This window comes from Chrysoperla carnea, chromosome 3, assembly GCF_905475395.1.
Source record: "Chrysoperla carnea chromosome 3, inChrCarn1.1, whole genome shotgun sequence".
Taxonomy (NCBI): Eukaryota; Metazoa; Arthropoda; class Insecta; order Neuroptera; family Chrysopidae; genus Chrysoperla; species Chrysoperla carnea.
The window spans coordinates 93,895,575-93,908,889 of NC_058339.1; the positions used below are offsets into that span (position 1 = coordinate 93,895,575).

The 13,315-nt window shown below is 24.6% G+C and overlaps 3 protein-coding genes across 3 annotated transcripts; 2 read left to right on the top strand and 1 right to left on the bottom strand.

Annotated features, from left to right (window-relative positions):
* Positions 1-2,692: 2,692 nt before the first annotated feature.
* Positions 2,693-8,836, top strand: LOC123296380 (ADP-ribosylation factor-binding protein GGA3). Its single transcript, XM_044877842.1, has 6 exons — positions 2,693-2,732; positions 3,168-3,334; positions 3,943-4,464; positions 4,546-4,795; positions 6,904-7,213; positions 8,827-8,836. The coding sequence occupies exons 1-6, from the start codon at positions 2,693-2,695 to the stop codon at positions 8,834-8,836; spliced, it is 1,299 nt and encodes a 432-aa protein (XP_044733777.1).
* A 691-nt stretch (positions 8,837-9,527) lies between these two features.
* Positions 9,528-10,675, bottom strand: LOC123295526 (target of rapamycin complex subunit lst8). Its single transcript, XM_044876905.1, has 3 exons — positions 9,907-10,675; positions 9,712-9,854; positions 9,528-9,643 (listed from the first exon to the last, which is right to left on the bottom strand). The coding sequence occupies exons 1-3, from the start codon at positions 10,602-10,604 to the stop codon at positions 9,528-9,530; spliced, it is 957 nt and encodes a 318-aa protein (XP_044732840.1). The 5' UTR covers positions 10,605-10,675.
* Positions 10,676-11,226: 551 nt separating this feature from the next.
* Positions 11,227-12,884, top strand: LOC123296381 (ankyrin repeat and MYND domain-containing protein 2). The gene is made up of 4 exons (XM_044877843.1): positions 11,227-11,280; positions 11,384-11,726; positions 11,798-12,148; positions 12,266-12,884. The coding sequence occupies exons 2-4, from the start codon at positions 11,457-11,459 to the stop codon at positions 12,869-12,871; spliced, it is 1,227 nt and encodes a 408-aa protein (XP_044733778.1). The 5' UTR covers positions 11,227-11,280; positions 11,384-11,456; the 3' UTR covers positions 12,872-12,884.
* The last annotated feature ends 431 nt before the right edge of the window (positions 12,885-13,315 follow it).

Sequence of the window (13,315 nt, forward strand, 5' to 3'; positions counted from 1 at the left end):
CAATTTTGTACTTTTTTCTTCTGTCTATATTATTAAAAATATTCAGTGTACAGTATTTAAAATACTTTAAAGAATTTATTATCGCTGGAAATTTTTAGACACATAATTACTATTTTTAATACATGTTCTCCTAATATTAATTTAAGGACTTTTGATTTTTTTTTCAAATTAATTGTTTGTTGTTTTTAGCCTCGGGTTACGATAACTACGTGGAGTGGAATTCCCTACGGATCGAGCTAGTAACTATATAATGAAGAATGGTGTGGGTGGTGTGTAAGATAGGTGGTAATGTAGGGTACGATACTTAATAGAACCCACTCACAGAAGAATGACCATATCATATCATATCAGTGTCACTATCTAGTGTCACTGTCACTGTCATTATGACACCAACAGAATAATTTACTTAGTAAAGTAGACAAATAGATAGGTAATGTGCACATACCGCACCAAGTGTACATTACATGCAATATTATACACCTACTTTACAGGAACATATTTTTTATTTTTAATCTAAGTATTTAATCCTTGTAAGTTCGGTGAAATTTACTGAAGTTTTGTGCCCCTATTTCAACCTTTTAGGGGATGAATTTCGAAAAGTTCTTCCTTAAATGACACCTACAGTATAAAATCAATGTCCTCTCGAAATTTCAAACTTCTATCAATAGCGATTTAGGCTGGGCGTCGATATATCAGTCGTGATGTTGCCTATTCCCCCGCCAGATTATATACCCCCTCTGAAATGTTTCTGATTTTAAATTATATACAAAAAGAACCATTTTGAAAAAAAAGAAATCATCAAAATCGGATGAGTTTGAGGACTGCCCAAAAATGGCTATTTTATGTAAATATTTTTAATTGCAAATATTTAATTAATTGATAATTTAATAATTGGAGCAATTGTGGAAACTGATGGAGCATTTAGAGAGCAATTTTTTGATATATGATTTAATAAATTTTATTAATATTCCACGCTAACTATATTGTGGTATATATAACTTAAAAATATTAATGTAACATTTCTGAAAACCATATTCTAGAACCAATGCACGTTCTAGCATCATATCTTAAAAATGTTTAGACAGATGGCTCTGTACTGTTGATTCGCTTCAATTAGTTCAAATTTAATATACTTTCAAAATTAAAATATTATTTAATATCAAAAGCTCATTGTTAATGTTTAAAGACATAATTAATTAAAAAAGAAAAAATCAATAATTGTTTTATTGATATTTTTTTTTTAATAAGTATATTCAATTTTTTTTTAAATAAATAATCATAATTTTATATTTCGTTTCCGATTTTTTACGAACAGTGAACACGATCACGAATGAGTTTGCAAAATGCAAATGGCGTGATGTGATGTTGTTGTTTACATGAAATGTTGTGATATTTGTTTATTAAAAGTTATTCTACAAAATTTTATTTATTATTAAATGTAATATATTATTTAAAAACTTAATTGTAAGTTTTAAAGATTTATTTTTGAAGTATTTTTATATTTTTTATGTTAATAATTGGAATTTATGTTTCAGTGGTGAGATAAGAAATCATTACAATGACGCCATTACTGTTCTTACAAATAAATAAAACAACAGGTATGTTTATTAATATTTTTATTTTAAATATCTAATATTTAATATGAATTTTTAATTATTTTGATAATATTTTAATATTTTTGTAAAGTATTTTTTAAACAAAATTGATATTTTGAATAAATTTTTTTTAATAAATAATATACAATATTAATATTATGTGATTTGTTGATCGTTTATTAAAGCCGCCATCTTAGAACATCATCCTTTGAATTACCGAATCCATTCATCCTTATTAAATAAAGAAATGTATTTATTTTAAATAAAAATTTATAATGGGTTTTGAAACAAAGCGTTTTAAATTTTTAAGGTTCTGTTTTACTTGGTTTAATTTTATTTTTAACCCCCAAACCCAAAAAGAGAATTTAAATGAGTTTGACCGCTATGTTTGTGGTATCGTAGCGCCCAAACAGATGAACCTATTTGAATGTTTTTGGTTGAAAGGTAATTTAGTGGGGAGGGTTCTTAGCTATGTTTCAAGTGCGAGTTTTAGGGTTCCGTACTCGGAACAACTAAAAAATAGGTGTGGATCCTTATAAATCGGATCAGCTTGGAAAAATTAATTGAATGGAGAGTGTTCTTAAATACATTTCAATTGAGAGTTTAGGGTTCCGTATCCGAAAAATATTTTTATGGTTTTTTAAATTTCACTTGTGTTATTAAAAATTATACAAGAATTGATATGCAACACAGACTATATAGAAAGGTATTTAAACAGTTAATTCACTTAATTGTTTATTTTTATATGTAGTGTAGGGGAAAATATGAAAAATAGTGTGGTAAAACTGTTTCTGGTTGATTTGATAAGTCTGTGGTGTGTGGTGAACTGGTTTGTTGTGTTTAATATTTGATTACAAATGAATAAAATAAATAAATGAATTGAATAATAATTAATTAATATAATTAATAGTTTATTATATATTAATTAATAATGAATGTAACCATGATCATCAAATTAAATAAATAACTAAATGATGGTATTATTGAACTGATTGACTGACTGACAAGTGACAGTTTTATAATTAAAAACCGCACCGGTGTACAAATATAATATGTGTTGTTTTTAAATATTAATTAATTAATAATAATTAATTAAAATGGATGTAATGTCTAGTAATCATATAAAAGCTTTATTAAGTAAGTATGCACTATTTTAATATATAAATAAATATCTATTTATTATACAGGGTGTCCTCCTCCTTTTTGTAAGTTGACATATGCTTATAACAACTTTTGTCTATAAAACTGATTGGTGTGTAAGCGCACAGCTTTCAAGCTCAATAAATATATAGACGAAGAAAAAACGTTCGAAACGTCAACTCTGCTCAATGAACAAACTTAATAATTAGTCAATTTCAGTCAGAGTCAAGTGGTTTAATTTTTAGTTACAATGCTTCTGCTTGGCTGTCCTTTTAGCTATCTATCCGTGTATTGGATCAAGAAATGAAATAGTACTTTTTGTCATAGAATTTTATTTTCTACTTGATGCAATATAAACGTACGGTAATTACAGGACACCCTATATATGTATTTATTAATTTTGATATTGATTTGATATCTATACTTATATAGATAAAGCAATACATGAATGTAGTTCAAGTATACAAGAACGTGAAGCAGCTATCGATGAATTTTATAAAGTATTAAAGAAAACTAAAGATGGTGTTGCATATGGTGTTCATTTATTAGCTGAAAAGATTGCTGATTCACCTGAACAAGAATCATTAGAAGCCTTAGATGTAAGTATTTAATATTTAGTACTAGCTGTCAACTACCCGCTTCGTGGATCAACTATGTTGTCATTATCCTCTTTTTGTTCACAATTTCGTCGATTTATTATTTTGGTGCGGAATCCTAATTTTAGGTCAAAAATTTTAGCTGTACCCTGCCACGCTTCGTTGAGGTACATTATATATAGAATTAAATATAAGAAGTATCTAGTAAAATTTGATAACCTTCCGATAGATAAAAGAGTTCTATCGACGGAAGTGAAAACTTAAAACTTTGAAATAACTGTGTTCACGGACTGGCTCTTGGCCTTTGGCTTGATCTTCAGCCTTTGGTGCTTTGGCCTGGCTGGAGCAATCGACAGAGCTATTTTCGCATTTATAATATTAGTAAGGATTTAGAAATATTGTTTTATTTTATTATTATATTATTTGAAATGAAAACTTCTTTTCTCGCCCGAGAACAACGGTTCTCGCCCGAGCACTAAAGTTAAGCAACATTGAGTACAATTAGTTCTAGGATGGGTAACCATTTGAAAACACGGATTTAAGTTGCTGATGATCTTTTTTTTTTATATGTATTTTTAAATAATAATAAAGATTGTAATTGATTTGAATAGGTTCTAGATAAATGTATGTATCGATGTGGTGTTGTATTTCGTAGTGAAGTAAATAAATTTCGTTTCTTAAATGAATTAATAAAGATAGTATCACCTAAATATAAAGGTTTACATAAATCACCATTAGTACGTTATCGCATCTTATTATCAATGCATCATTGGGTTAAATCTTATCAACAAGAATATAAGATTAAAGAAGCTTATGAGATGTTAAAACGTCAAGGTATCATTATTGAAGATGTTCATGGTAATATGTCACCAATATTAAGTGGTTATAATAATACTAATAGTGGAAGTAGTGGAAATAAAATAATTACATCATCATCATCATCATCAGTAGTACCAGTTGTACCAGTAACAGTAGCTACACCTAGTAGTAATGTTTGTACTAATGCTAGTGCTACTAATGCTACTATATTTGAAGATGATGAGAAATCTAAATTATTAAAAAAATTATTACGTAGCAAGAATCCAGATGATTTACAAGCAGCTAACAAACTTATTAAAACAATGGTTAAAGAGGTTTGTATTCTGTAATTGAATAAAGATTAATTAATATTAATATTGATTTGTAATTGATTTGTATTTGTAATTGTATTTAAGGATGAAAAACGTTGTGAATTAGAAACAAAACGTTCAATAGAATTACAAACAGTTCATAATAATGCTAAATTATTAAATGAAATGTTAGATTCATATTGTTTAGATGGTGCTAATGGTGCTAATGGTGCTAGTTCTACAACTACTAATAATGAATTAGAATTAATTAAAGAATTATATCAAAGTTGTGAACGTTTAAGACCACATGTATTTCAATTAGCATCTGATACACAAAAAAATGAAGAACTATTAAGTAAGTAATTATTAATTATTATTATTTATACTTTACTTTATTTATTTATTTATATTTCATTAGTAATACTTAGTAGTTAGTACTAGTCTAGACTAGCTAACTAGATTCATCAGTTTAATTTGTAATATGTGCAAAATTATAAGCAAAAGTGTGTCCAACTTAAAACTATTTAAAATTTTAAAGAGCTATATCTTAGCGAAAAATGATTGAATCTGAATGAAATTAAAAAAAAATACTGATTAATAGATTGATAGATCCCAGGGTGATAAAACTGGTAGAAACCTAACATAACGAACAAAAGTTTGAACCCTTCCCTTGTATAATTCCTGTGCAGAGGCCTGGGTGTGATACAGGCCCCTGCACAGGAAGTATTCAAGGGAGTTGTTCAAACTTTTGCTTATCATAAGGTCAATAAAAAAAAACTCTTGTAAAAGAAAATCTTTTCGAGTAAGAGAAAATTTCATTAGAATTTAATAGAAGTTAATTCTGTGGCATACAGAAAAAACTTTTCTAAAACTTGGTGCGCATCAATTTCTACAATGACATGTAAATTGAGGGAGGCTAAATCGTTTAGCCGTTCTTAAAAATTATCGTATTCATCGCAAATACTGATATGTGAGGACTTTGAACATTTTTCTAAACTCTTGTACATCGTTTTCTCTTCATTCAATCATTTGTTTGACAGCTTCTCAAAAATGGGTGTGTGTATTTTTACTCAATGGGAGGGGTTTTGACCGCCAAAACTCCTCCTTTGTGCACGGACCTTACAGATTGATTATACTACCTGTTGTGTGGTATTTATATGATATCTTCAATGAATCAATTAATCAAGCATTCCATCTGATTCAATCCATATTATTAAAATTGATATTTAAATTAAATTATTATTTAACTATTTTAATAAATAAATATTATTTTGAATTTAGATCTTAATGGTGATTATTCAACATTAACTAAATATAATAATAATAATAATATAAATAAATTGAAGCACTTTTGGTCGCTTGCTAAACAATTTGGTAATAATATTTATATAAGTATTGATTATTAATTCTTTCATTTTAATTTAATTTAATATCAGTTTAAATTTAATTTATTTGCTGCATTTAATTAATATTAAAATGGTTTGCTTGCGACCACAGATGCTTTTTATTTTATTTACAATCAAAACTAATTAATTATATTATAATTATAAACATCATTCACCTTTTTCACTTTGTTCACCCTCTTTTTTAAAAACGGTTCAACATATAAATAAAAATTTTTAGATAAAAGTTGTAGAAAATCTTCTACAACTTTTATAATAAATATAAATATGATTAAAAGCATAAGAAACGAGATATTTACAAAAAACTGATTTTCGTTATTTTGTACCTTGAATATCTAAAGGCACGTACACACGTGATCATATATATCTGTTAAGACAACATTTGTACTATTTATCAAAACAAAGGTTTATATTAAAATTCAGCTTACTCCGTTGGATTCCAAGTTGAAACCCTATTATGATTGGAACAGTAATTAAATATTGTATGATGTATTATTTATAATTATAGTTTTGATTCATTCATTATATTACATATTAAATATTTATATTTTATTTAGTACAGTTTAGTACTACATCTGTTTGCAGTATAAATAAATGTACAAGGGTTGTATTAAATACATAACATAGTGTTGTAAATACTTTTTTTAATTAGAGTAATTATGAAATATACGAATTTACGGAAGGACCATACTTATAAGAAAGATGGTGCTACATTTGTTTATTTTTTACATGTATATTACTCATAAGTATGCTTATGTTAGAGTAATTGCCTTGGGGTGGGACACATTTATACTATAGGGTTCGTTATGATACTGAAAAATAGTAGGTCTATCCATGAACCATGTTTAAAACAGCAGGTGTGCTTTGACGTCAACAAACTTCAGGTGAGAGAGAGATGGTCAAAGAAAGGCTGGTTTGAACTTGGGAATGACAGAGACGTTACTTAGCATTATTAATTAAAATATAAATATTTAATAAAATATATATTTATTATAATTAATAAAATAAATAAATTAAATAAAATGAAGTTAAATTAAATATATATGTTATGTTTTTTTAGATGATATATTAGAAGCAAGTGTTGCATTAGGTGAAGTTTATGAAAAATATAAAAGAATTATAATACAAGGTTGTACAAATACAACAATAACAACAACAACATTAACAACAAGTATAAATAAACAACAACCACAACCACATACAACAACAACAACAACAACATGTAATAATATTATTGATACAACAGATATTGTTGATCAAACAACAACATCATTATATAATAATAGTTATTGTTCAGATTTATTACAAATAAATAATATAACAACAACAACAACAACAACAACAACAGATGATTTATTAGATTTAACAACACCAACAACAACAACAAAAACATTACAATCATCATTATTAAATAGTAATAATGATGATATTATTGAATTAAATGATATATTTAATAATACAACAACAACAACAACATTAAATAATTTATTATTACAACCAATACAACAACAACAACAACAATATAATAATAATAAATTAATAACAAATACAACAACAACAACAAAATGTAATGATGATGATGATGTTAGTGGTGGTGGTGGTGGTGATGCATTCAAAGAATTAAATTTATTAAGTGAACAATTATTAAAACAAAATTTAAATCAAATAACAACAACAACAACAACAACAAATAATAATCATGATTTATTTAATATTATTGATACAACAACAACATCTGATACATTAACAACAACAACAACAACTGATAATAACAAGTAAGTATTATATTATAAAATGACTTAAGTTGTGTTTAATAATAAATAAAATAAATATTTTTAGATTATTAATAAATGATTTAAGAAGTAATGAACAACAACAAACAATACCAACAACAACAACAACAAATTTATTATCATTAGCAACAACATCAACAACATGTTTAGAAGAAGAAGATAATAAAGATAAAGAAGATAAAGAACAAGAACATGTTATAAATAATAGTAATAATGATGATAATAGTAATAAATTAATAAAAGAAGAATTAAATAAATTATTATTAAAAATGAATATAAAGGATATAAAATGTAATAATTTAAAAGAACCAATAATATTATATAATAAAAATAATATTGAAATAAAATTAAATTATACTAAAAATAATTCAATAATAAATATTATAAATAATAAATATCAATATTATTGTTATGTTATAACAACAATAAATAAAAATATAAATAAAATAATAAATAATTATATATTTAATTGTATAAAAACAACAAATGATAAAGATAATAATACTGATAATAATAAATATATAATTAAATTAGAAGAAATAAAAAATAAAACAACAACTTTATATAAATATGAACCAACATTTATATCAACAACAGAATTATTAAATAATAATTATTTAACACAAATATTATTAATAACAAATACAAATAATACAAATATTAATATTAAATTAAAATATATGATTTGTTATACAATATGTAATGCTGATACATCTGATTTAGAAGAACAAGATTTAATATCTGATACTGATTATATAAAATTTAATTTATATTAAGTACTTGAATATCATCATCAGTTATCACTTTATGAGTAAATATGCCATTTATTATCTAAATAAATGTTTAAACGAATGAACGTACATACATACATACATACGTACCATCAAACTAAATGTGAATTAAATATTGAATTAAATATTACATGAATTAATTAAATTATATAGAAATAATTATTTATATATTTATAATAATATAGAATGAACTACTAATATAGAAACAAACAAACAAATAGATAGTAATAATATTTAAATCTAGTCATATTTATTTATAATTATTATTAATTATTTATATTAATGTGATATTAAATAAATAAATGTTAAGTAATAAATAAATAAATAGTAGTACTTAGTTAATTAAATTTAATTTTATATATCTATATTTATGTAATTAATTAATTGACTATTGAACAGATCTCATTAATAATAATAATAATAATAATATGAGAACTGTAAGTTATTGATTATAAATGTATTTACTTACTTATTTATTGATTGTACTATAATGATGATGTCATGTATTTACTTACTTACTTAATTTATAATTGTTTGACTTAACTTACATAATTATCAAATGAAAATAAACAATTGTTTAAATACCATGTATAGACAATGTTGATTACAGAATCGTTTGTTTTTAACATTATGTAAGTAACGAAAGATAGTCACTCTTTTTAGACACAAATAAAATACTTACGAGTAAACATTGATGTTTATGAACAAATATTTATTACAAACAAGAGAAAAATAAATATTTCAAACTCGACCTCACTTTTTACGCCCTAAGCACGTTGTAGAAATTTTAGCTTGATATCTTTTTTCGTTTTTGAATTATCATGTTGACAGACGAACGGACAACCGAAAATGGACTAATGTATATTTCATGTAATTTTAAAATTAAAATTTGGAAGCTTAAAGTGACACATTTGAAGCAGAACTTACATAAATGTGAATGTAATGTAATGTAATGTTAACTAATAAATAATAAAAGACGTAAATATTATTAACTAAAAATTAAATAATATATATTTATTAAAAAATAATATTAATATATACATAATTAATTGTAATATTTATATTTATATTTATATGTAATTAAGTAATTAATTTATTATTTAAATAATTTCATCTCTAAATGCTAATGCAGTAACAGCTTTCTGATGTCCTAAATATTCACGTTCCATTTGTCCAGTTTCAACATTCCATAATCTAGCTAAATTATCTGATGATGCTAAATATAAATAAATATTAATTAAAAATATTAAATATTAAATTTAATTGATAATTATTAATTATTACCTGTAAATACATATTGTGAATCGGCACTAAAAGCAGCATCCCAAACCCAACGTTGTATATCATGTTTTAATTCTTGTACTAATGAAAAGTCTGATGTCTTCCATACACGTGCTGATTGATCAGCTGATGTTGTTACTAATAAACTATTAATTAATAATTAATATTAAATCTATTTAAATATCAATCAGTACTTACGATGAATCTGGACTAAATTTACAACGTAACGCATAACGTTTATGTGCTTCAATCTTATGTTTAGGATTCAATTTAGTTGGTTCATCATCACCATCACCAGATGTTAAACTCCAAATATAACAATGACCTTTATTATTCACAGCAGCCATAAACTGTCCATCTGGATCAATACAGATCGATTGTATCGATGCTTCTGGTTCTGGTATCAATTGTTCGTTATGATCCGTTTTCAAGTCCCACAAGTGTATGATACCAGACTGATCCCCTACCACTAATTCTGATTGATTTGGATGTAAGTAGACACAATTAACAGGAGCGTTCACTTCAAATATCCGTTGACATTGTAAGTTTCTACTTCTCAAGTCCCATATACGTGCACTACAATCTTCGCCACCCGTGTACATCCATTTGCCATCCTCTTGGAAGCCAACACTTGTCACGTTCTTAACGATGCCCTCGTAGTTGATGATCGGTGTTGGATTGTTCGATAACAAATCATACATTCGAATGTGTTGATAACCTGCTGCCGCTAACAGTTGCTTGTCAGGTGTAATTTCTAAGGCATTCACTTGACTATCAGCATGTTGACAGGTTCGTTGACAGATGCCAGTGTGTGCTTGCCATATTTTAATTGTATGATCGTATCCACCAGTTGCAAATATTACTTGATCACTGGTTACCGCTGTCTCTACTGACATTTTATTTACCTCTCTAAGTCTAAACTAATTATTATTATTGTAAACTTAACCACACTATTTTAATAATTATTTACTATATTCACATCAATACAAAAAACAACTAGCTGTTACTCATTCGCTTCAATATCTAAAACGATAATGTCAACTTTTACAACTGCCTTTTTCGGCTTCCTTAAAGCCGTTTTACCTTATAAAAAAAAATAATAATGTTAATTGTAAAAAAATTATAATCGCTGAATGAGTTTCAAAAAAGTTTTTATCATGAAGAAAATTTATTGTAGATTCTGTTTATGTAAAATAAAACATTACCTTACTACGCTTTACAAAAAGAAAACATAAAAAACTTTAATTTTTGAATTTTTTTTTATATTTTTATAACATTTTTTTACATTTACGTCATACAAATTGCCTAGTTGACTAGTCATGTGACAACCGTACCACTTTAATAAACAAAACTAGAATAAAATGTTTATAGCAATTTAAATTATGACTTGTAGAAAAAACATCAAATATAAATGAAACAGTCTATTTTTAAATGTATGTCTGTGAGTCTATGTATATGAAGTAAAGTGAAGTGAGCGTTATATTTATGTGGAGCCATTTTAATTTATTATCAATGAAGTGAATATAGATATAGATATAAAAGTTGATGCTTGAAGCTTGAAGTGTGGTTGAGGTAAAGATATTGATATTAATTTTTAATAATATTTAATATTTAATTTATTAATTAAAGTTAATAATTAACATTTTAATTGTATTAAAGTGTTTGTTATTTGTAGATAATTGTTAATTTTATTCAATCAAATCAACAAATAATTATATTTGAATAATATCAAAAAATAAATAAATAAAATGGCAAATGAAATGAATACTACAAGTGAATTGGAGGATGTTAATAAAGTTGTTGGTGGTGGTGCTGGTGGTGTTGGAAGTGATAAAGTAGTTACAGATGATGAAAAACAAATATTTGAAATGGTTACAAAGAATGATATTGTTGGCTTACAAATGTTATTACAAAAGATTGGAGCTGGTGCAGATGTGTACGATGAGAATGGTATGACACCATTACAACATGCTGCTTATAAAGGACATAAAGAGATGGTACAATTATTATTAGATCAGGTAAATTAAATATTGAATAAATAATTGTTTTAATTTAAATAAATATAATTTATATTTTATATTATATACAGGGTGCTGATGTAAATTCATGTAAACATGAACATAAATATACAGCATTACATTTTGGTGCATTAAATGGTTCATTAGATATATGTTTATTATTATTAGAAGCTGGTGCTTGTACAACAACATTAAATACGGTATCACGTACACCTGCACAAATGGCTGCATTTGTTGGTAATCATGAATGTGTTGCATTAATTAATAATTTTATTACAACAAAATCATTAAAATTATTACTAGAAATCAATAATCATATAACAAGAGTTATACAACCATCATTATTATTAAATAATTTTATTGATTTATTACATAAATTTATAATAAATATTAATATATCACCAATAAATATATTAATAAAATTAAAATCATCAGAATTATTATATAAAAATATTACAATAATAAAAGAAATATTACAATTATTAATAAAAGATGAAATGAATAATAAAACAAAAACAATAACAAATATTAATAATAATAATAATAATGAAATATTAGCATTTAAATATCATTATATGAATTATATATTACAAATAATAGAAAATAAAATTAATAATAATAAAGATAAATCTGATAATTGTAATAATATAATTGATATTATTGAATTATATATACGTAAATTATTAAAATCAACAGATTTAATTGATTTATTAATCAAAGATTGTGTACGTGAATTTATTTATCGTGATACAACAATATTTAGATCATTAATAACATCATTAACAACAAATAATACTACAAATGATTCTGATGATGAACTATTAAAACCATTATTTATATTAATTTGTTTAATTAATGGTCAACAATATTGTTACATGTTAAATAATAATAATAATTGTTGTATAACATGTTTACAATTTAAACCAAATAAGAAATGTTCGAAATGTAAACAAGTACAATATTGTGATCGTGAATGTCAACGTTTACATTGGTTTATACATAAAAAAATATGTCAACGTAATCAACAACAAAATATTAATAAAATAAATAATAAAACTAATAATACTAATACAACCACTAGTAATAATGTTGTTGATACTAATGAAATTACATCACAAATACATAATATTTTATTAAAACAATAAATATATTTATATTGATTGTACTTCAATTATAGATTACAAATCATTTTAATTCATGTTTTTATTGTTGTAGTAGAATGGAAATAAATATCTAAAAAAATAAAAAGTATCTTTAAAAATTTTACTTCGTACCCAAAAATCAATATTTTTAGATGGGTTAAAATAAATCCGTCTTTTTTTTTCTTTCAAATTTCAAAATAAACTAGTCATCAAATAAAATAAAACCATACCTCCCCCGTTTTCTAAGAAGTTGATTTTTTGGTACAAAACAACACTGTTTTCTGTATGATGATCATTTTTTAAAATTTAATTAATCGATATGTTGTTAAATAGTTTATTTAAAATGATAGAATAATAATCGTTTTGTAAAAGCTTGTATTTGGAGGACAACACGTTCAAAGTGTTTTTAAAATTAATATTATAAAAGTGATTGTTATTACAAGTTAA

Excerpts from the sequence above, each read along its gene's own strand:
- LOC123296380 (XM_044877842.1), top strand. The coding sequence starts at position 2,693 with ATGGATGTAATGTCTAGTAATCATATAAAAGCTTTATTAA. Across the intron at positions 3,335-3,942 it reads AATCATTAGAAGCCTTAGAT|GTTCTAGATAAATGTATGTA; the intron begins GTAAGTATTTAA and ends TGATTTGAATAG. Across the intron at positions 4,465-4,545 it reads TTAAAACAATGGTTAAAGAG|GATGAAAAACGTTGTGAATT; the intron begins GTTTGTATTCTG and ends ATTGTATTTAAG.
- LOC123295526 (XM_044876905.1), bottom strand. The coding sequence starts at position 10,604 with ATGTCAGTAGAGACAGCGGTAACCAGTGATCAAGTAATATTTGCAACT. Across the intron at positions 9,855-9,906 it reads AAATTTAGTCCAGATTCATC|TTTATTAGTAACAACATCAG; the intron begins GTAAGTACTGAT and ends ATTAATTAATAG. Across the intron at positions 9,644-9,711 it reads TTCACAATATGTATTTACAG|CATCATCAGATAATTTAGCT; the intron begins GTAATAATTAAT and ends ATTTATATTTAG.
- LOC123296381 (XM_044877843.1), top strand. The coding sequence starts at position 11,457 with ATGGCAAATGAAATGAATACTACAAGTGAATTGGAGGATGTTAATAAA. Across the intron at positions 11,727-11,797 it reads TACAATTATTATTAGATCAG|GGTGCTGATGTAAATTCATG; the intron begins GTAAATTAAATA and ends TATTATATACAG. Across the intron at positions 12,149-12,265 it reads CAATAAATATATTAATAAAA|AATAATAATGAAATATTAGC; the intron begins TTAAAATCATCA and ends ATTAATAATAAT.